The sequence below is a fragment of the Rhipicephalus sanguineus genome, chromosome 4 (assembly GCF_013339695.2).
Source record: "Rhipicephalus sanguineus isolate Rsan-2018 chromosome 4, BIME_Rsan_1.4, whole genome shotgun sequence".
Classification (NCBI taxonomy): Eukaryota; Metazoa; Arthropoda; class Arachnida; order Ixodida; family Ixodidae; genus Rhipicephalus; species Rhipicephalus sanguineus.
In genome coordinates, this window is record NC_051179.1 from 58,021,825 (window position 1) to 58,043,533 (window position 21,709).

The 21,709-nt window shown below is 46.7% G+C and overlaps 1 protein-coding gene across 1 annotated transcript in view; it reads left to right on the forward strand.

Annotated features, from left to right (window-relative positions):
* Nucleotides 1-21,709, forward strand: part of LOC119390043 (structural maintenance of chromosomes protein 5) — a 54,511-nt gene that overhangs the window by 8,848 nt on the left and 23,954 nt on the right. Inside the window, exons 6-13 of the mRNA XM_037657562.2 lie at nt 2,292-2,453; nt 4,979-5,050; nt 6,279-6,340; nt 8,797-8,869; nt 8,971-9,088; nt 9,655-9,809; nt 10,677-10,885; nt 18,216-18,393. Coding sequence (XP_037513490.1) covers nt 2,292-2,453; nt 4,979-5,050; nt 6,279-6,340; nt 8,797-8,869; nt 8,971-9,088; nt 9,655-9,809; nt 10,677-10,885; nt 18,216-18,393 — 1,029 coding nt within the window. The remainder of the gene's footprint in view (nt 1-2,291; nt 2,454-4,978; nt 5,051-6,278; nt 6,341-8,796; nt 8,870-8,970; nt 9,089-9,654; nt 9,810-10,676; nt 10,886-18,215; nt 18,394-21,709) is intronic.

Here is a 21,709-nt window from a genome sequence, read left to right on the forward strand (position 1 = left end):
AGTGTTTGCTATTCGATTCGATTCGCATTGGAATTTTACTATTCGAACTATTCAAACTTCCCTAAAACAAATACAGTCAACATCCGATTGAAAGTGACCCCTTCAGATTTTCAATATGCTTCACCTCATTACACTCTTGTATTGCGGCAAAGCTGCCTTTCAAGCTCCGTTACGGTCGAACTTTGCCAAGAGACAGTCAACATCCGATTGAAAGTGCTCCCTAGATTTTCAATATGCTTCACCTCATCACACCCCAGTATTGCGGCAAAGATGCCTTTCAAGCTCTGCTACGGTCGCAAATGTACAAACTCGAGAAAATGCTGCTTCCAGCATGGAATGAAAGATGTGGCAGAGGTGGGGGCTCAATTATTGCTGTTTGGACCTGTAATTTGGGCAGGAAGTCCGAAAAATCGGAAGCCGAAGCTTTTTAGCATCTAAAATTTCAGATGTTCTTATAGATCGACGTCTACGAGGCAGATTTGGAACACCGGACTTGAAGGGAGCAGACCCTTGTCCACCACATCAGTTGGGCTTCCACAGAAGTTGAAAGAGGAGGAGAAGCTGAGGAAATGGCAACTTTGCCTATCACGTGTAAAGTGTTGTCGGCAACACTTTGGTGGCACCAAATCATGTACATAAATAGAATTCGGCTTCTACATTGCCTCATTCTTGATAAGACAACTATGAAACACCCCCCCCCCCCCCCCCCCCCCCCCCCCCCCAGTGCTTCATCAACCTAGCGAAAAAAGAAACACTTTCATGTTGCTATCTCATAAGAACATGCTTAGGAATCCTCTCTAACTTTTTTTTCTGCAATTTCGCTTCGAAGTATTCTAGAAATATTCTAGAAATATTCGAGAAATATTCGAAAAATATTCGATTCGCACTCACACTTCAATGTTCGAATTCGCTTCGCGCCCAAAATTTTGCTATTCGCACAGCTCCATTTTTAACCCTTCGTGGTCCGAAACATTTACCCACCTTCCGTCCATTTCGGTGCAAAACTAAAGAAATTAAAGCTCAAGTAAAAGAAGTTTACTTACTCATTTATAGATGATGCATAATGCAATGGGAAAACACGCACGTGAATCAACCACGAACGAACTTGTCGAGCGGTGACTGACCACGAGCTGCTGCGGTCATGTTGCATTGTCGGGAAGAGCCCGACAACGGATTGCAACGGGTTAACATTTAGATTTTTCATCGCTTTCGAAATTGCTTCCAAGTTCCCGTAACCTAATTCCTAAGAGTAGTTCCAATACTAGATGGCAATATGTATGAATTTTTAAGTGCGAATGCACTTTATAAGCGACCCTGAATCCGCCGTCCCATAGCAACGGCGCGAGGAAAGGAGAGGAGCGTCTGTAGCAACGGCGCAGCGACGTCACGCCCCACGTGACTGCGCGCGCTCCGCCTCCTCACCGCGGTTTTGCGCGGGCGTGCGCCGGCTCCGCACCGCTTGCTTCGCCGCTCCTTCTCTCGCCGTTCGCTCTCTCTCCTCCCTGCGCCCCACTCTCCCGTCCGCTGGCTGGGCGCCTCTCGAAATGTTGCAGCCGGGAGTGAAAAATGTCCTTCAAGTTCCAGAAGCTGGGTCCACCTGGACGAGGGTGGTGTCTAGGTGAAGCGTAGAACTTGGTGGTGACGATAAGCCCGGATTTGAGGGGTATGGTGGTGGTGGCCCGCAGAAATTGAAGGAAATCTGCGGAGCCGATGCGGCGTGCGTCCGTCACCATCCAGCGCTCACAGCGCCCTCCTGTGTGCTCGAGACGCCGCTGTGAAACGCCAACGGCGACCACAAGGCTGAGATTATGGCCGTCAGGTACAATGACAACACAAACAGGTGCTGATGAATGTGTAAATAAATGGTTACGGTACAAATCCTCGTCTCGTCATTAATTTACGCCATTAAAATTACTGCGCCGTGTACTCTCGGCGCAAGAAATGCATTCGCATTTCCTCACGATTGCCTTCGGGGAGGTGGGGGCATTTTTGTATTTCCTAGCTCTTTACATTAATACTATAAAGAACATCTCTCGGTCAGTTATTACGATACTTTTTGGTGTGCATTAACTGTGTTCACAAGGATTATGTCACATTGGAGTGCTTGTTGCTTGTTTGTTTTTGTTGGCTCTCATGGACAACATTCAGTTATTGCTCGAGTGGACATAACTTGGTGCGCAGGTGTGAGAGGCTGTGCAGGCTTTAGACTGCCAAACTCGGTATGTGCGATAACACGCCACATAGCTTGATGTAAGCAGCGCCTCGATTGTGTTTTTCTGTGTTGTGCACAGGAATACGAGGATGCGCGGCATTTGTTCCTGGATGAGAAAAATAAGCTGCGGGATGAAGAGCACAAGCTGAAGGTGAAGGAGCAGGAGCAAGCTCCGCTCCAGAGCACTGTAGACAAGTTGTCCAAGTGGCAGGCTGATATCGCTGCAACAGACAAGCAACTGGTGAGTGGTTTGATCAGGAGCACATTCATGAGTATGTGTGAGTGTGAATGTACTATTGTGCATGCATGCACATGAGCATTGGGCACGCAACTTCTTGGTGGAATCAGTGCTTGGGGTAGTCGTAACTGTGTTCCCATTTTGACAGATCTGTGCAGTTGAGTGAAAACTACGGGTCACACCAGCCTACCAGAAAAGGGAACCAGGAGTAGGCCTTCTAGATTAGCCACCTCTGGTTGCCCTTCATGCAAGGCCAACTGAATGAATGCTCGAAGGGGGGGACTTGCTCTGCGATGCGCAGCTGGCTCTTCTGTTTGATTGACACTAGCTTTAGCCTTTGTTGCCCTGCCCACGGCCGGTGAGGTAGAGCTTCGAAATTAGCAGCAAATGATTATATTCTGGTGCACGTTGATTTATACTCGCGGACAACTTTTATTGGCAATGAAGGGAAAATTGCAGGGGTGGAGCTTCTGCGCATGTACTCTTAAACGAAGTGGTCTGGTTTGGCACGCGTTTCATACAACTGTGGAAAGTGATCACTGCATGGCATAAGCGTTGCATAGCACTTGATTTGCCTGCTTAGACAACCATTTATAGGTAAAATTTGTCACAATTTTCTTAGGCAAGTAGACGGAAGAACCAGAATAAGACGGATGCTCAGTTGAAGACGCAGATGCCACTTACCGTTTGAGGTACATGTGAAAGGCGCGACTTTCTCATGCGTTCAAGAGCGCGAAATGGCATCTTAGTTTAAACAAATATAATTATCTCACTGGTCTGTGCTGCGTCCTGTCTGAAAGAGCTTCCTGTATGAAATGAAGGTGTTTGTTGCATTTCTCATGTAGAAAACGGGTGCAATTGTGGAACTACATTCATTAGCGGTGGCTCTGTAGCCTTTGCTACAGCTCTATAGCCTTCGCTCCATTGCCAAGAAAAATTGTCCGCGAGTATAGGTTTGTTACCAGAGACCCCGTACGGCACTTTACCATAGCCTGTAACATATGCACATGACGCTTATGAACAACACACCGAATAGGTAGCACTGGTACAGGCTTTTATGCCAGGTTTAAACTGTATTGTGGAGGCTCTACTATTAGTCCACCTGATTGTGCAACATTTCAGGTTTTACGACAGCACAGTGCAGTCCCAGTGAACTGCCCGTAGAAACAATGCATTAAATACCGTATTTACCCGCATAATTTGCGCCCTCGCATAATTTGCACACCCCTAATATTTAGCCAGCTTTGCTAAAAAAAAAATATTTACTTGCATATTTTGCGCTCCCCGCTCCCCGCCCCGCTCGAGCTAGCTCACCGGCGCGCGCGCACGGGGAAACTTTGGACGGCCGCGCCCCGCGGCCCTCACTGAGCAGGCGAGCGCAGTCATACACAAGACAGGCTGCGAGTGCGAAGTCCCTTCTTCCGATTACTTCGTTCTATTCTCCGGAAACCGCCGAGACCGTACCAACCGTACCCGAACACCTAAACCTGTTCACCAGTTGTCGGAACTGTTCGAGCGTTCACCCGCCGTGAGAATGCATGCACGCGACACGGCATGGACTACTTTCTGCATCGGAGGCGTGCGAGGGCCAGTCGCGCCAACATTTTCCCGCGCTGCGACGCAGCCTTCGTTGATTTCGGAAGTTTAGGCAGTTTAGGTTTCGCGATCAGCCAGTTGCGTTTTCACTGTTCTCTTGCGCTGGGCTACAATAACTATTCGGCAAAATTCAAGCTCACTGTTATAGAATTTGCCTAAGGAAACGGGAACCGTGCTGCAGAAGAGTTCGCTTTTTAATACAAGACCGGGAAGGAGACCGTTCCGAGGACCGAAGCATGGAAAGTTTCCTGCCGTTGAAGAATACCTTCTCAAATATGTGCGAGAGCTTAGGCCCACCGGTATCGCCGTGCCGTGGCACCTCGTTACTCCCATCATTGTCGCGAAGAGCTTCAAGAAGACGCCTCAACGCACTCGACGGAACCAAGGACGGCGCGCTTTGGGAGGGCGGTGACAGCGGCCGTGGCGATGATTCTCAGTCTGACTTCTCAACCAGTGATTCTGACTAGACCGTGCATGACCGAATCTGGCTGGTTAAAGTACGTGCTAATTCTGTTAAAAACCCTTCGTTTGCGCTATAATTTATTTTCTTCTTTAATGTATTATATCGCGCCTGTTAGGACTATATATTGTGCGTTATTTCAGATGTGCTCGCGAAATCTCCGCGTAATTTGCGCACCCCCTTTTCGGAGCTCCAAATTCGCGAAAAAAAGTGCGCAAATTATGCGAGTAAATACGGTATTGTGATAATATGATGCCAGATTGTGCCATTTCATACAATGACCGGCATCAAGTTTTAATGCTCCATACTAAGAAAAAAATTTATATATTATTTTGTATCCCCCATTTCCCTGTTATCTGAACTGTTGTGGTCACCGCTATGCTGTTTTAACTTTGCATTGCTTTCAATGTTTTTTTGATGTAGTATGCTTCCTGCCACTTTTTACAAATTCCTGCTTTGTGTCTTATTACAGAAAGCCGAACTTGCTGCTGGTACTAAAGGTATCGAAGCTTCCCTGCAGAATCTTGGTGAACTTGCAGATAAGGTTTGTGGCTTTGCCGTATGGACAGCATTGCTGAATGTTGTGATGTTATCGTTCTGTCACTTCCTGAATTTTATCTCCTAGGCTGCATATTGCAAAAAAAAAATTTTTTTGTTTTTCACATCAAGTGGTTTTGTAAGGTGCTCTATATTGATGGATGATGTTTGTGTACCATATCTGTAATAGTAAGGGCCCCCGACTACTTCAGTATATGATTAGAAAAGTGAGCTTTAAATAATTGGACTAGCAAATCGAATATCTACTATTGTATTTCTGGAATGTTCGGTGAAAGACTTGATCGTGGTTGGTGTTCAATATGAAAGCGAGTGCACAGAATGACCATGCTTCACGGCCACTATCTTTGCTTAACACTGTATTGCAGCCACTTGTTCTATGCAACTTTCAAATGTGCGCTTCGGTCTATTCACGTGTAACTTTGAGTGACCTTTCAAGAGACTAGCTTTGAATTTACATGGCTGGTTAGAATACGTCATGTAGCTAATGCAAACTTGCGGGAGCTTCTTAGTCTGAGAATCTATGATAGCAACACCAAACCCTTCCTTGAAAAAGGTCTCGCTCCTTACCATCATCTGACCAAAGTTGGTCGACCCATGCTGTGACGATGATCGTGCTAGCAATGCCGAGTCATGTGATGCACGGTGCCTGCTTTTTCATGTTGCAAATTGGCCACTAATGCACGTAAATCATCACTTAAAAGATGGAAACAGAGAAGCAAAGCTTTCTTAAGTGGGGTGACTATCAACCTGGAATTGTCGGGAAATTCGGAAAGTCTGGGAATTTTCATGGAATCTTCAATAAACCTGGCCGGGTCATGGAAACTGGCTGACAACAGTCTGCACGAATGTCACTGAAACAATATTCACCTTTGATGGGAGCTTAAGTTGCTCCTTTGGCTGCAACCACATTAAATGGATAAGCAGAACCGTTAAAAAAAATAAAGGCAGTGCACAGCCGTTGCTTTTACAGATCACTCAGCGTGTCTCAATTCCAAATTGTCGTTACTCATGCCGGTAAACTTGTGCTTGTTTATCTTGGCCATGATCTCGGCTTGGAGGCCAAACCAGGTCAAGCTCATTCGGTGGTGATGAAGCTGCAGGTGTCCTTAGTTCCACGCTTATTGCTGGTAGCTCATTTCAAGGGTAGCATGCCATAACTCATGTATTCGATAAATAAATAAATTAATTTTTGTTTATCTCTTTTGTCTTTTCAGTTCTCGTCAGTTAAGCACGAGCTTAGGAGAAAGATTCAAGAAGAAGAAGGGAGGAATGAAAGGTGAGGAACTTGGTAAAATCTGCTTTTGGACATTACATTTTCATGCCGCCCATTTATCTCTCTCGGCTTTATTTCGGCGTTGTAGTGGCATTGCTTAGAAGTAAAAGACATGTTCGGAACAATCGCAGCTTTGCTTCCCTTTTACAGCCTTGTTGACTACTGGCAGAAACTGCATGGTATCAATGTGTTGCAGTACGACTTGATTAGGCATCCTACCAGTTGTCATGACAGTGTTCTTGAGATCGGTTCTTCATGTAGAGGGACAAAGACCTAGCCTATGGTCGCCCAGGAAGCTGTAAACTGCGAAGGAATGGCAGTGCTGTGTTCATCCTGTGGCAAAATCTGGTGAAACACGCTGCACAGTCTCAGTTAACCCCACTATACTGTCACCTGATATACAGTCGAACCCACATATAACGATCTATCGGTTATAACGACCATATTTGGGTGCATTTACGATTTTCCTATGCTAACCATTGAAGCTGCGTCCAGATATAGCGAACATTTTTCAAAGCCTCCTACTTTTACAACGAACACTTCGGGCACGGTCGCGGTAAAAATATGGCGCATACGAAGCGAAAAAAAGTTAAAACATTCCTTCTAAAGCGTGAAAGGTGCGCGCGCTCGCTCGTGCCCCGCTACGCGTTTGTTCACGACTAAGATATCCCTGATCGGCGAGCACTGCACGCAGATTTTGGACGCTGCGAGCGAGGTCGCTCACTTTCCAGGCGTTTCTTCAGTGGTAGAATGGCAGCGAGGGGGAAAAAAATAGTAGGCAGCATGAAGCCTTGCGGTCAGCTTTCGCACGGTAACCTTTCCTGACGCCGTTCTCTGCAGCTACGACCGCCTGCGATGAACCAAACAATGCCTTGGAACGCAAGAAGTGATAACCGCGATAACTTTCCATCGCAAAAAGGTTCACTGCGTCGCTAAACTCGTCGACGCCACAATGTGCCGCGAAACGTTGTCAGTCTTTTCGGTGACGGCAGAGACTGGTCTGGTCGATCGGTGATTACGACTTCCGCGCGATTGCGGCGATGCCTTCGCGGATAAGCATCAGAAAAGGACGAAGGCGAGGTGGCGGCCGTCGATGAACGTGCCATTATGCCTTATAGCCGACAACCTTATCACAGTCATCTGTAGATACTCGGTTGTGCGTGTGGCGTACGCCGTACACTGTGGATTGACGACGGTACGAGTGCGCCATGCTTGGCCATGCTGCCGTTCGCAAGTTCGCCGCTGCCGCGTCGTGCGAGGCCACTTTTTTTTTTTAAGTGCGCGTCGCTTTGTAGAAACGAAAGTAGCTCGCTGTTGTTGAGCGGCGCGGGCACCAAGAAATGTCGATGCACTGACAGCGAGCGTATACTGTGTGTTTGACTAGGTGACAACTGAAGTAGTGTCTAACTGAAGTGCGCCGCGCATCGTCGTGCAGGGCCGCGAGAGCATCGCGGAGACGTAGTAGAGTGCGCGTTGCTTGGGAATTGCTTGTTTTCGCTGCGTTGAACGAAGAGGCTAGTCGCCGCACCCGTGCACGTCGCCGCACCCGTGCACGGTCTGGAGTGAAGCAAACACGAAGAACGTACAATCGCGCGCATACGGCATACAGCAAGCGGCCCAGCAGTGACTCCGCGACCCGAGTAGGCGACGCGCTGGACGCAACTAGCCAGGGATGATCGGCTCAACGTCGCGGTACCGCGCTTCGGTGAAACGGTGTCAGCTCATTGCAAAGGCGGTTAATTTACTCGTGAGCATGCAGCGGGCGTCGCTTCACGACGCGAAAAGGCTTAGCTTGTCACCGAAGAGGTTGTTAGCACTTTAATAAAAGTGCACAAAGAAAAAAAAACGGCTTGGCCGCTAAGCCCACGTTTTTAAGGGTGAGTCCATATACAACGAACTACTGATATAACGACCACTTTTCGCGACACTTTCGAGTTCGTTGTAAACGGGTTCGGCTGTATTTGTTTTGCTTCAAGCAGCTTACACCAAGCTATATCGACATCAAGGAATCCGATGCTGCTCACAGCTACTGCAGTCACCTGCATTGATATTTCCCAATTCAATAGTCCTAAAAAAATAGGGGTGTGCAAATACCAAATAGTACCTTTCCAATTGAATACCCAATAGAATTTTGTTTTGTTTTAACTTCAAGTTAATGGGGATGTGAAGTCTGTTTTAATCAAGAAATGATTCTGCTTTGCTCAATATATTGTGTCCAAGTTCCCTGCTGGGTCATTGAAAATTTGCGGACTTCTTAGGTTGTGGCAGCAAATTAATGGTAAATGATGCGTGAAATACATATCTGCACAAGACATGCCACATGCATATAAACTATTATGAATACACTGACTAAGACTTGCAATTTTCTTTTCTCTGGACTGCCCAACATTTGGGCTGTGCCCTTAGGCATTAAATGTTCACAGAAGTGATAGCTGTGTTCTGTGTTTTCTTCTATTCAGGATGAAGAAGTATGTTGATGAAATTGCTGGATTTGAGCGAGAAGTTGCCGAATCATCGAGAGAAGATGTTGAGGTCAGTCTCATCAGTTATTGACAGGAGACAGCGTGCAATTTTCTTGCAGCTGACGTACATTGTTCAGCATTCTCAGCTTCCTCGATGTCTGTTGCTTGCAGGCAAAGATTAAAGAACTGCAAGATCAAATACAAGCGTGTAACAGGGACATCAGCAGCGTCAGCAACGAGAAGGCTACGGCCGATAACTTCATCAGGGATAAGCAGCGTGAAAGCAATGGTAATGATTTTGTGTTGCACTTCCTTCGTGGTTCATAAATTTGGTGATCTTGGATGGTTAGGTTACTTCTCAGAGAAAGAGTGCATTAACGCTGTTAGCAAAGACATTACCTTTCTCTTAAATAAATTGCTACATAAATACTACTTGAATACTATATTTTCTTGCATATAACCCACACCTTTAACAATGATTTGTTGAAAATTTTTTAAATATTAACCCCGTGTATTGCTGCAAAGCTAGCTTTTTTGCATAGCTTTTGAATCACTGCTGTGAAGCCACCTTTGCAAACCCAAATTTGCGTTCTTCGTTCTAACTTTAGCTCCAAATTAAAAAAAAACATGTTTGTGCGGGTTATAAGCAAGGAAATGCGGTAAATGACTCATGCCTATAGTACCTATCTTTCACATGATTCAAAGCTGTTTTGCTTTTTGTTTGTTTTCTTTTTGGATGTAGACAGTGAGAGATGTCTAGCCTCCGTAGGTTACTTCCTATGCGTATAAAACAGAGTATAACGACTGGAGATGATGAATAGTTATGATTGCTTTTTTTCTCCTACCGTATCACAGCGGTCGTGCAGGAGATCAAGCGGCTCAATGACCTGTCGAACCAGAGACTGGAATTGCTGAGGCGGCGAAGCCGAGATGCCTACGAAGCAACTGTCTGGTTGCAGCAGAACGAAGGCCGCTTCAAAGGAAAGATCTATCCTCCCATCATGACTCAGGCAGGATCACCTTTCTTGTCACCTTGATTCTTTGTTGTCTGGTGGACCTGGAAGAACAGTCACTTGCTTATCTCCCTTTTGAAACCAAAACTCGCATAATGGCCACTCTCTTTCCTTGCCCATTCACCACTTCTTTTCTTTCAACCTCTTGTAGGGCCCCTAAACTACCCAGAGCTTGAAATTTAGTTGTGGTGCTGCAGTCATGCGCGACTCTTCAACAACAGAATCTTTCGTAACGGCGCCATAATGGCTGAGCTGCACGCGTTTGGTGATACAGAAGTGGCCCCCGCTCCTTCACTCAGCTCCACTCACTGGCTGGCTCGTCTCTCCTCCTGGCCGTGTGCTCCTCCTTGCCATGTGAGGAGGAAGAGCGGTGAGCGCGTCGATCTGCGAGCCATTGCGAGCAAACAGGTTTCTTTTGTGGATGACATGACCAGACCAAATGTTGATGTCACAGCCAACACTGGGGATTACCGAAAGGCCCGGAGAGGAGAAGGGATTGTTTCTTGGAATTTGTGGTGAACCCGCTGCTCATAGTGCTGCCGCATGTGGCATTGTTTATTGTGACCGCATTCTGAACTCATTGCGCACGTTTACGTGAGATGTTAAAAAATTATCAGAGGTGGTTTAGGGGCCCTTTAAGAATGCTTTAAGAAAACGTGTTTTTACTAGGTTTTACTACATAAAAAAGGCTGTTCATTATCCAAAAGGTGTTATGTGGTCGATTCGATTCTTTGACCTATTCGACTCGTATTCGATATGGCCTTGATATTCACTTTTCATACAGCCCTGATAGTGTTGCGGCTTTTCTTCGAAGGTATTTGAATTCGATACAGTAGGCATGAGAAACCCTTGATGAAATTGCAGATTGACTTACTGAACGCAAGTGATGCCAAGTATGTGGAGACACAGATTCCCGTGAAAGATCTGCTGGCCTTTGTGGCCGAATACCCGGAAGACCTCAATTCATTTTTGGGAACCGTCAGGGACACCCGGAACCTCCGAGTAAATGGAGTTGTCGTTCCATCGGAGAGCTTGGAGTCCTTCAAGCCACGTAGACCACTTTCTGAGATCAGGTGAGGTCCTACGTGGTGGCGCATGTGAAGTATAAGCACTACGTAATTAACATTCGTCATGGGGTTCCCATAAAGCTTACGAATTTTGGGCTCTGGTTGCAATTTGATTAATGTTGGATTGAGTTAAAAAATAAAATTCTGTTCTTGGGGGGAAACATTTAGCGGTGTTGAAAGGTAGGGCACTACAGGATTTTTTTTTTTTTCTTTCAAAGGGACCTAAGTGTGATTCAATTTGTTAAATGTGGTTTTATGAATGCAACCTATCAACATACGTTAAAAATGGAAGTTCCATTCAAATCTACCACATTTATTTGAATACAGTGAACTGCCGATTTTTCGGACGCCCGATTTTCCTGACATGCTCGAAAATTCGGACGCTTTCGCGGCACCGACACCAGCCCCATAGACATCAATGTATTAGAATGTCCAAAATTTCGGACGCTGAAACTATTCCACGTCCGATTTTTCGGACTTTCTGCCCAAATTGCAGGTCCGAAAGGCGTTATTTGAAGCCCCCGCCACTGCTGCGTCTACCATCTCGTAGGTTCGAACCAGCGCTTTTGCGAGTCTATCTGTTTGCGACAGTAGCAGAGTCCGAAAGTCAGCTTTGCCGCAATGCCGAAGCGTTATGGAGTGAAGCAGACCAGAAATTCAAAGGGGCCGCTATCGCGGCGCCGTGCGGCGATGTTATGGATAAGCAGCGGATTTCTGCTGGCAGCTGGCACTTGAGCCAGTACGGCTTAATCGCTGACAACCCTTACGATAAGAATCTTCAGTTAACTGCTAGGTAGTGCATGTGGCCTAGCGTAGTTGCATGCATACTGCACGCATTTAATAGGCGAGAACCCAAATGCGCCACGCCGCCATTCCTGCTGCCTCTTTGTGCGAGACCGCTACGTGTGCCACAACGGACGCGTTGCCTTCATGGACGAAACCAGCTCGCCATTGCCGCGCCCGCGTGCAGTCAGGAACAAAGTGCGCATCACGAACCCTGCCTTTCAGTGACGGGCTAGCAGACGCACGCGCGTAAGGATCTTTCCTTTCTGTCTAGCCTCGCACGTCACCGGAGGGCTCACATTGTTGTGCAGATACAAATTATTATTATTATTATTATTATTATTATTATTATTATTATTATTATTATTATTATTATTATTATTGCGTGCGTACGATACAGCAACAATACAGTGGCAGTGTCAACTTAGTTGGCGATGTGCTGCATACAACTAGAAACGATCGGCTTGACATGGCAGAAAATGCTGCGTATCGGCGGAGATACGGCGATGTGTGTGCGCACCGTTTACATGTGCACACGCATCGAGGAAAGCCGGACAAGTCGTCGGATTTTCCGCCACAGACTTTGTGTTCCGCGTCATCGTCTTCAAACGCTTCACGCGAGAGAGCCGTAATCTATTCCGCTCTTTGCTGTTATCAGCGGCGCTCATCACGAGATGCAAAAGTGGTGGTTAGCACGCACGCAGTTAAGCGGGGTTCGCGGCAGGTACCGAATGTATTTGCGAGAGCCTGGGGGCGCGCCAAAATGCCTGATAATTGTACTGGGAGGCATAAAAGCTATTTCGGACGTGGCTATGGCGATTTGACTGCTTGAGTGGAATAAAGAAACATGAATTTGTTTTTTCAGACTGCCCGATTTTTCGGACGATTTTGAGGTCCCCAGGGAGTCCGAAAAATCGGTCGTTGACTGTACAGTGCAGACCACTTATAACGTAACCGCATATAGTGCAGGACCGGTTATAATGCGGTCTTTTTCGACTCCCGTTTACCCTCCCATAGAACCGCATGTATACGCATACCGCTTATTGTGCAGTCCCCCAAGATGAGATACCGTTTATAATGCGGTTGCGGGAAAATATTTCTGACAAACGCGGTAGCGAGTGCGGTTCTCAAAGGAGGTACGCCGCTGGGGAGGGAGCGACAAGGTCGTTACAAAGGCCGAGGGTACGCACAGTGAACGAACGAGGGGTGGAGGGAGGGAAAAGACCGCGGCAGCGCTGTGCGGGCTCGCCGAGTGGGGAAGGATGGTGGTTGCCTAGGCGACAGAGTAGCCTTTGCACCGGCGGCGGCAACGCTCCGCGGCCGCTTGCCGGCAGCGCGTTCCGCGTGGAACGTACGATCGCGTCCTCATCAAGTGCGCTTTAAAGTAAGTTTCCTGTCGGGAAAAGCGTCGTCGTTATCACACTTGCTACAGATATCGCGTTTGCTACCTCGTCCGCAAAGTGAAAATTTTGCGGCTACATGACGCGAGCTTTCGCCTTTTCTGCCAGTGCGCGAACTTAAACGAGCTTGGCGGGCTTTTGTCGCCGTTGATCTCCCGGCCGCGAACACAAACTTCGTATCACGCGCGCTGTTCTTGGGTTAGTGCTTGAGTGCGATCTTTTCGACGTCCGATCTGCATGTTGTCTTGGACAAACTTCCCGCGACAACGTGCTGAACTGCACGCTAGGCCTAATCAACGTTGGTTGCTTTTCGGTAGCGGTCGCGGGCGATAAAAGTTTCCGTTTGGTGCGGAATCAACGAAACTTTTTGCAATGGCTGCACTTGAAGGGAAGAGAATCATATCGTTAACGAAAACGAGGGCGTGGTTGGCACATGCAACTCTCGAATGGTGGTTCCGGATTCGATTGCAATGTCTTGGACATCGCGTGCGCGCCCGTGAAATCGAACGATCGGTACCGCTCAGCACGTGAAATTTCGGTCGCGATTCGACATGGTTTCTGTGTAATGCGCATACCTCGAGGAGTCGAGGTGGCCTGAAACGTAGTCCGCGAATTTCCGCGATGGCACTTTGTTTTGTTTGCTTTTTTCCCCCGTGTTCATTTCGTTGGCAATGCGGGTCTTTGGCGGTTAATTTTTGAACATTCGGTTGTAAGCGCCCCAAATCGCATATGTCGATTATCGGACACGCGAGGCTACATGCTCAACACATTTTGCGCAAGTGCAGCCTTTGAAGAAGGTTGTTTTGGTTATAGTGCGGTACCGCTTATAGTGCGGATATTCGCGACTCCGGCGACTTACGTTATAAGCGGTCTATACTGTATAAGGAAAGTTTTTTTTTTTTCTAGAATACAGTTGAACCCCTTTATAAGAGGCACTCATGGGGGAGAAATTCTTGCCTGTTATATGAGGTGTCTCTTATAAGCAGGGTACTAAGTTATGCATTTTCCTATCAACCCTTACTTTCATGTAGCACACTGGTGTCTCTTATACCCCACGTGTCTCTTATATCAGTGTCTCTTATAAAGGGGTTTAACTGTACTTAGCATCAGTCACACCAGCATTGTATCCAAGGCTGTTTGACCTCACCACATTTCCTCCTTCTCCTCCTCCTCATAAGTTCAATAACTGTTCTAATATTGCCACATGGTCGTGACGTTGACGAAGGCAGCAGTCGGTGTGCTCAAGACAAAACTCTTAATCTGGGCGAACTTGTGCCCGGAAAGTGAAAAGCCAATGTAGAAGCAATTCATGCTCTACACTGATTGCGGCGAAGACACTCGTCGGCTGTCGAGTAATCGGATCTGCGGTTAGGTGTGTCGGCATTTATAATGCGGCATCGAACATTTGAGTCTTATCACTGGTGGCCACGCTAGTTCCTGCATAAACTCAACTGTTCACGCTTGCACGCTCAAGCCTATCGGGCAATTCTAAAATAATCTGGAAGCTTCCCAGACATTCAGGCGCGGTTTGCGAAAGGCAATGGTTAGACATGTAACGGACCGGTTACATAGAAATACAAAAAGGAGTGCGCATGGCAACATAGTGGCAACACCACATCTATAGCAATCCAGAGTTTATGTGGGAGTGCAAATCGCAGCGATAATATCAGTGTTACACGGTGCATTTTCGATTTTATTTGAGGCTTACTGGGATCATACAGTGGAACTTCGATTATACGACTTTAAGGGGACCGCGCAAAATCGTCGTATAATCCGGGCGTCGTATAATCGAAAAACCGAGAATATAGGCAGTGACGGTCATTTTTGCCCCACAACAGCGGGCACATAATGCCTAAGAAAGTCCGCGGCACAAACCTACGCTGCTCTGAGGAACGTAGATTAAATTAATTGAAAAAATGACAACCACGCATTTTATCGGAGGTGTGAACGAACCTTTATTTCTCACCTTTTAAAAAAATCTGTGATTTTCTTCTGAGAGTTTGCCCAGCCACAACGCATCAGCTTTCTTTCGATAGCTGCAACATCTGGCAGCAAGTCGCCGATCTCATCGCGTGCGCAAGCAAACCGCCGAATGTGGTCGACGTAGCATAACACGTCCGCGTAAGTCGGAACGGACACGCTAGCCTCTGCAGCGTCGTCCATCTCTTCCTCGTCGGAAGTTCCCGCAGTGTCGGGACGCACAGTTTCGATAATGTCATCCAGCGACACTTCACTGCACACTGCAACGTCGTCGTCGGCACCAACATAGTCCGCGAAAGATCCAGGCAGCTTCAGGCTGCCGAACTCTGGTTCATCGTCAACAGGCAGTGCAGCTTCACTGGTAGAACAAGCACCACTTCTATTAAAGCTGCAGTGCCTGAAGGAGTTGGCGATAGTTTCTGGCGTGACTGCGTCCCATGCACTAGCAATGTAGTGCATTGCATCAAGCACAGAAAGCTTCTTATCCAACTGCTTGCGTTCCATGCCCGCCAGCCGACGCTGCACCAGAAACTTCCGATATTTCTGTTTCATGCACTTGATGACGCCAGCGTCAAGTGGCTGCAGCTGGCTAGTGCAATTGGGGGGCAGAAATACAACTTTCACATTTCTCAAATGCGACATATCTGATGAATGGCATGGCGCATTGTCAAGCAGAAGAAGAATCTTTCTGTTCTTAGCCCCCATTTTGGAGTCCAGCTGCTGCAGATATGTAGAAAACATAGCAGCCGTCATCCAGGCTTTCCGGTTGAACGTGTACTGGCACGGCAGCCTTTTCAAATTCTTGAAGCATCGCGGCTTCTCAAACTTGCCGATCACGAGGGCAGGAAGCTTTTCAGAGCCGTCTTCATTAGCGCAAAGCAATACAGTAAGACGCTCTTTGCTTCGCTTACCCCCGTGACAGCTCTCTCCTTTGAATGCCAATGTCTGTTCTGGCTGCATATTATAAAATAATCCAGTTTCGTCCGCGTTGAACACGTCGGACGGCTTGTATTCCCGTATCAATTCCGGCAGCAATGCAGTCCACTTTTCTACAGTGTCGGAGCTGACTGACGCGCTCTCTCCACAGCAGCGGCTGTACACAACTCCACTGCGTTTTTTAAAGCGATCCAACCAGCCATTGGAGGCTTTAAAGTCGTCAATGCCGCAGCGCAATGCAACTGTCTCAGCCTTCTCCTTCAAAATTGCGCCATCCATGGCGATTCCTGAACTGCGGGCCTGATGCAACCACTCAACGAGGGCCTTCTCCATGGCAGCATATTTGCCATCTTTCGCGGCCTTCGTGTTCAGGCCGAACTTTGCCGCATTTAGTAGGATGCTGTCCTTCTTCACGAGGATCGTTTTTAGCGACGACTCGGGAATGTTCAGGTCGCGGGCAATGCTGGCCTTTGTTGCTCCGTTCCGCTTCTCTGCTTCCTCGATTATGCGAAGCTTTTCTCCGAGCGTCAGCGGTTTTCGGTTCCGCGACATTGCGAGACGCAGCACTCGCAACCAAGAATTCGAAAGCTTCCTCGCACACCAATGTCCGAACACAGAAAATTTTGCACATGGACACAGCAGCTGCGGCGCAGCACAACCAACCGATGAGGCAAACACATGAAGGAATGGCTGAATGGCAGCACGGCAGCAGGCCTATTCGATTTGCAAGCTTCGACCAATCGCGAGCGGCTAAAACGCCCCAGCCCTCTGGTAGCTAGACAGCGGCGAGTTCCGGTTCCCGCGGCTGTCGCAAACATTGGCTCAACAATCGCCGTTCAACACGTCCGGTATAACGACACGAAATCTAGTGAAAGTTATCGTATACTAGAAAGCGAGCTCGAAATTATCTGCCATGTTATCTGCTCACAACGGTCACTACAAAACCATCCAAAAGAAGAGAGAGAAAAAAAAAGGCGACAACGGAAGTGCGCAGTGCAATGCGACAAAACGAATGCGCTCCGGCTGGCTCCGGCCAACGTTGGCTCTGGCTAGCTATGGCCGACCGCGTGTCGAAAAATTGAAGAGGCCCTGTGGTGGCAGCGCGGATACGAACTCGGTTCCTCGGTTTCCCGACTTTTTTCGCCCGGCCGCAGTGTGTTTGCGTGCCAGCCCGCGTCATCGTAGGTCTTTTTTTTTCTCGGACATTCCAGCGAAGCATCGTACGAGGCGGGGCCGGCGTAAAATTGCGTCGTACAATTGAGGTTTTTAATACATTATTTCTATGGGGGTTTTGCCGGGACCAAGCCAATTCGTCGTAAAACGCGGGTCGTCGCAGGACCGGGGGACGTATAATCGAAGTTACACTGTATTTGGTTGACAGATTGACTCCTTTCTACAGCTTTCACAAGTGAGCCAATCGCGATAGAGCAATTCAACACTGATTGGGCTCGAGCACAATAATGCATTGTTATTCACTGCAGTAAAGGCTCACTTATACTGACGATTCGCAGAGACTATGCGACTGGTCACAAATACCATATTTAATCTAATGTAGCACGACTTCAAATTGTAATGCAAGCTGCAGTTAGCGTGAGAAGTGGGCCGCACGATGAAAGTTGTGAACATGCAATAGTTCTGCTCGCAGAAAGCAGGAAACGTCTCCTGGTTGCCAGGTGGTTAAAATTTAATGCAAACTTTGTCTGCACTTACCAGTGTCCGTGGGGACGGTATGGCAGTGGTCTTATGTACACCGACGCCATCGCATATAAACTCATGCATAGCTCTGCAATCTTAAGCTTTTGTTGCCACTTGCAAAGTCAGAAGATTTCTTGTCTTAGTAGTAAATCCACATGTAGAATTTTTTTTTTTTCAGATTTCCATTTATTCAGTATTTCGCACATTCCCAGTGATATCACCGTATATTTGTGTGCATAGTTTATTTTCTTTTTCTTATGTACTACGACTACGCTCTCGCTTTATAATTGAATAAATGCAGTACAGTAGAACCCGCATATATCGAACCTAAATAATAAGGAATTATTCTGTATATCGGACAGTTGTAAAAACACCTTGAATATATTTTCGATACACAAAACATTTTATATATCAAATTTTCTGTATGTAGAACTCTTTTGTGATCCCCTTCAGATTCGATATATCGGGATTCAACTATCTGTAAAAAAGCTTTAGGAGCAGACTCGTCCATTAATCTCCATTTTGTTTTCTCATTACATCAGCCGCTGTGGCTTCCGAGCTTACATCCAGTCTCTGTTCTCCGCCCCTGATGGAGTGATGCGCTACCTGTGCAAGCGGTACCGAGTGCACGACATCCCTGTTGGTGACACACGCACCGAGGACTGCCTGGCCGAAGTGCGGCAAATGGGAATTCGGCGATTCTTCACCAGAGACAACCTGGTCAGCCATATTTTTGTTTGCTTCCCTCCAGCTCTTCAGTGCCGAGCTCTCTTTTCCATGAACTTTAGGCAGTGTGTACCCGTATAACTTATTAATGGGGCTGTTATGGTAATACCACATTTACACGATTGTAGGTTGACACATTTTATCTGAATTTGAAATCCAAAGTTACAGCAGGAGAAACGAGAAATCAGGGACGTTGTAGCATGCTTACGACATTACGTTTGCGTTCCAGCTCTACCTGTAATATATGCCGTATTTTCTCGTGTATAACCTGCACTTTTAGCAACAATTCATGGAAAATTGTCTAAAAAATTATCCCCTCGTACTGCTGCAAAGCTAGCTTCTCTGCATAGCTATGAAGCACTGCCGTGAAGCCACCTTTGCACACTGAAATTCGAGTTTTTTTTTTTATTGCCTTTACAAAACATGTTTCGGGGCTAGTTGGTGATACATTCTTCAAATATTCCAGCGCTACCTTTTACGTGGACAGGACAGAGAAATGCTTAACAGGACGGGCGCTGACTCGAACAATGGAGTCAGCACCCGTCCTAACTCCATTTATATTGGTTCTTTTTTCTTTTTTTTTTCTTTCCGTGCAAGTTTGAGGGGGTCGACCTACATTCGATTAGACTTATGATCCTGTAAATAGGTATTATTTATGATACTGTTACCCGCCACGGTAGTCTAGTGGTTATGGTGCTCGACTGCTGACCCGCATTTCGTGGGATCGAATCCCGGCCGCGGTGGCTGCATTTTCATTGGAGACGAAAATGCTTAAAGCAGGTGTACTTCGATTTAGGTGCACATTAAAAAAACCCCAGGTGGTCGAAATTTCCGGAGCCCTCCACTACGGCGTCTCTCATAATCATGTCTTGGTTTTGGGACGTTAAACCCCAACAATTATTATTATATTCATAATACTGTTGGCTATGAGGCCATTACAGGGTGAGTTGTTAGGCATGACAACAAACTGGGTATCACAATAAGTTGTCAAAAATACTTTGGGACGTTAAAACCCAGATATTATTATCATTAAGTTGTCAAAAATACAAACTGGGTGCTCCAACAAGAGTTACACTAATGAAATGTCAAACATGAAAATGCAGGTACACTCAAACTTGAACAGTGGTTATCAAAATACAAAGCATATGTTACCAAGGCAAAGTACATAAGTGAAGTGTCAGTCATGGGAAATAACAAATCAATACGTACTTGAACAGCAACATAATACTTTGGCACTCAGTTTCCTCATTTCTGAGTTATGAAAAGCACTCAAGTTCATGATACAATGAATACATGATATGTTGCAAAAGTTAAAAAAGAAATACGTGTCTTATGTAGAAGAATCAAATCAAGCATAAGCATTAGCACTCAGGTCTCTAATATTATTGGGTCTAGAAGATATTTAGGTATGGGATGCATCCAGTAAAGTCAAACAAAGTTAAAAGAGGACTTCTGTCAATTTGACAACAGATCGTCTGATTATGGTTAGCCTGCATAGCAGGGAACTTGTGTTTCATAATGATGAGCCTGCTTTTGCAGGCTTCACCGCAACATAGCCGCATGCCGCGGTAAAGTATGCTAATAGCGGAGAGAGATGACGCTGTGCAGTGAAGCGTACCACTGGTAGCCGTTGCTTGTGTGTTTGCGATGATCCCAAGCCATTCATTACTGGAAAGAGAACCGCTATGCTCCTTCAAGATGATGGAAGGCCACCCAGTCCAATATGCCCTGTCCCTAAAAAGTTGCGAATGAAGAATGCATAATTGGTAAAACTTTAGTTTTATGATGTGATCTTGGAGAAATAAGTAAATTCCCACTTTCACAATCTTAAAGGGGTCATGAAACACTTTTCCAAGTAATGATCTAATGACCTCAGTATCAGAGTTTACTGCCTCCCGAATCGATTGCCGCAAAAATTTCTCGAATCCGTCAAGAATGAGCGGAGTTACGGGGGTTTGGCGCATGCTTTCAGCGCTTTCTCTCTCTTCTCATGCCAACGAGCGCACTGGAAGCTACACAGGGAGGGATGGCACGGGGGAAAGAAGTTACGTCAGCGCGCGTCATGAAACACGATCGCTCTCCCGCTGTGATTCGCGTGCGCGAGTGCGGCTACCGTGTACTGAGGAGTGTGGCGCCGGCAAGTGGCGGCACCCCGTGGCAAGAAGCGAATCTGATCCGAACGCCACTCTCGATTTACGTCGGCTATCGGCCAATGAGGATGCTATGTCTTTTGCGACGCGGCAATGCAGGTCGCGACGTCAACCGACGTGAGTGAGAACCGGCCTCTGTTTGAAAAGAGGGCACCTGAGAAAACAGCAACTTCGCGTTCCGCTTGTAGCCTTTACGCGACGCACACGACTGCAATATTTGGCAGGGCAGTTCATAGCTGTGTCAGCTTTCCGCAGGATGTCTTTTTTCAACAAGCCCAAGGGGTGCTTCATGGCCCCTTTAAGAGGGATGAGCAGTTTTTTTTAGGTAAGCTTCAGAAAGGTATTGTACTTTGTATTTTGAATTATGGCTACAGTAGAATCTCAGTGATACGTATCTCAAGGGGGAGCGAAAATGTTCGTGTCACCCGAAATTTTGTATGATCAAAAAATTAACAGAATCTGTTTTCAAACCACAATATATGCACAAAACATTTATTTCTGTTGAAAGAACTTGCGTATGTCTTTCCGGGACATACGCAAACGGACCAATAAGGAACGGTGCAGCTGGCTGCCGCAAACACGTGCGTCCAAGTTTCGCTTGAGGCCAACTGAAAACAAAGCGCCAAAGTTCGCTCCACCATAGTCATAAGCGAATAACGAGGCATGCAGAAATGCTTTGTGCCTTTTTACGACTTTATCACCTTTAACCTACTGCTGCGTTAACTGCGTACCTTCGGAGCCGCATCGTTGGTGATCCCGCAAGTAGCGACCGCGGTTTCGTCCTCAGTGTTTGTGGCAAGCAATAACCACAGCTCTGACTGTGCACTGGCTTCGCGCGTACTTCCGAAGCTTCTGGGACGCGCTGCTCTCAGCCCTCGCTCAACAGTTTCGGTTTCAAAGTTGTATCACCTGTCATAAGCACTTTTTAAATGTTCGGAACATTTAAATTTTGGCCCATTGGACACAATGGGATTTGGCCGGGGAATTTTATGAATTCGTATGAATCCGAAATTTGTCTCACCGAGAGTCTATTGTATATCAAATTTTGCGGTCACCTTCAGATTCAATATATCTAGCTTCAGTTTTAAAGCATTGGGCCTATATATATTGAAGCAAAGGGTAATAGTGGGTATCTTAACAAAGCTTTCTTGTTCGTCACT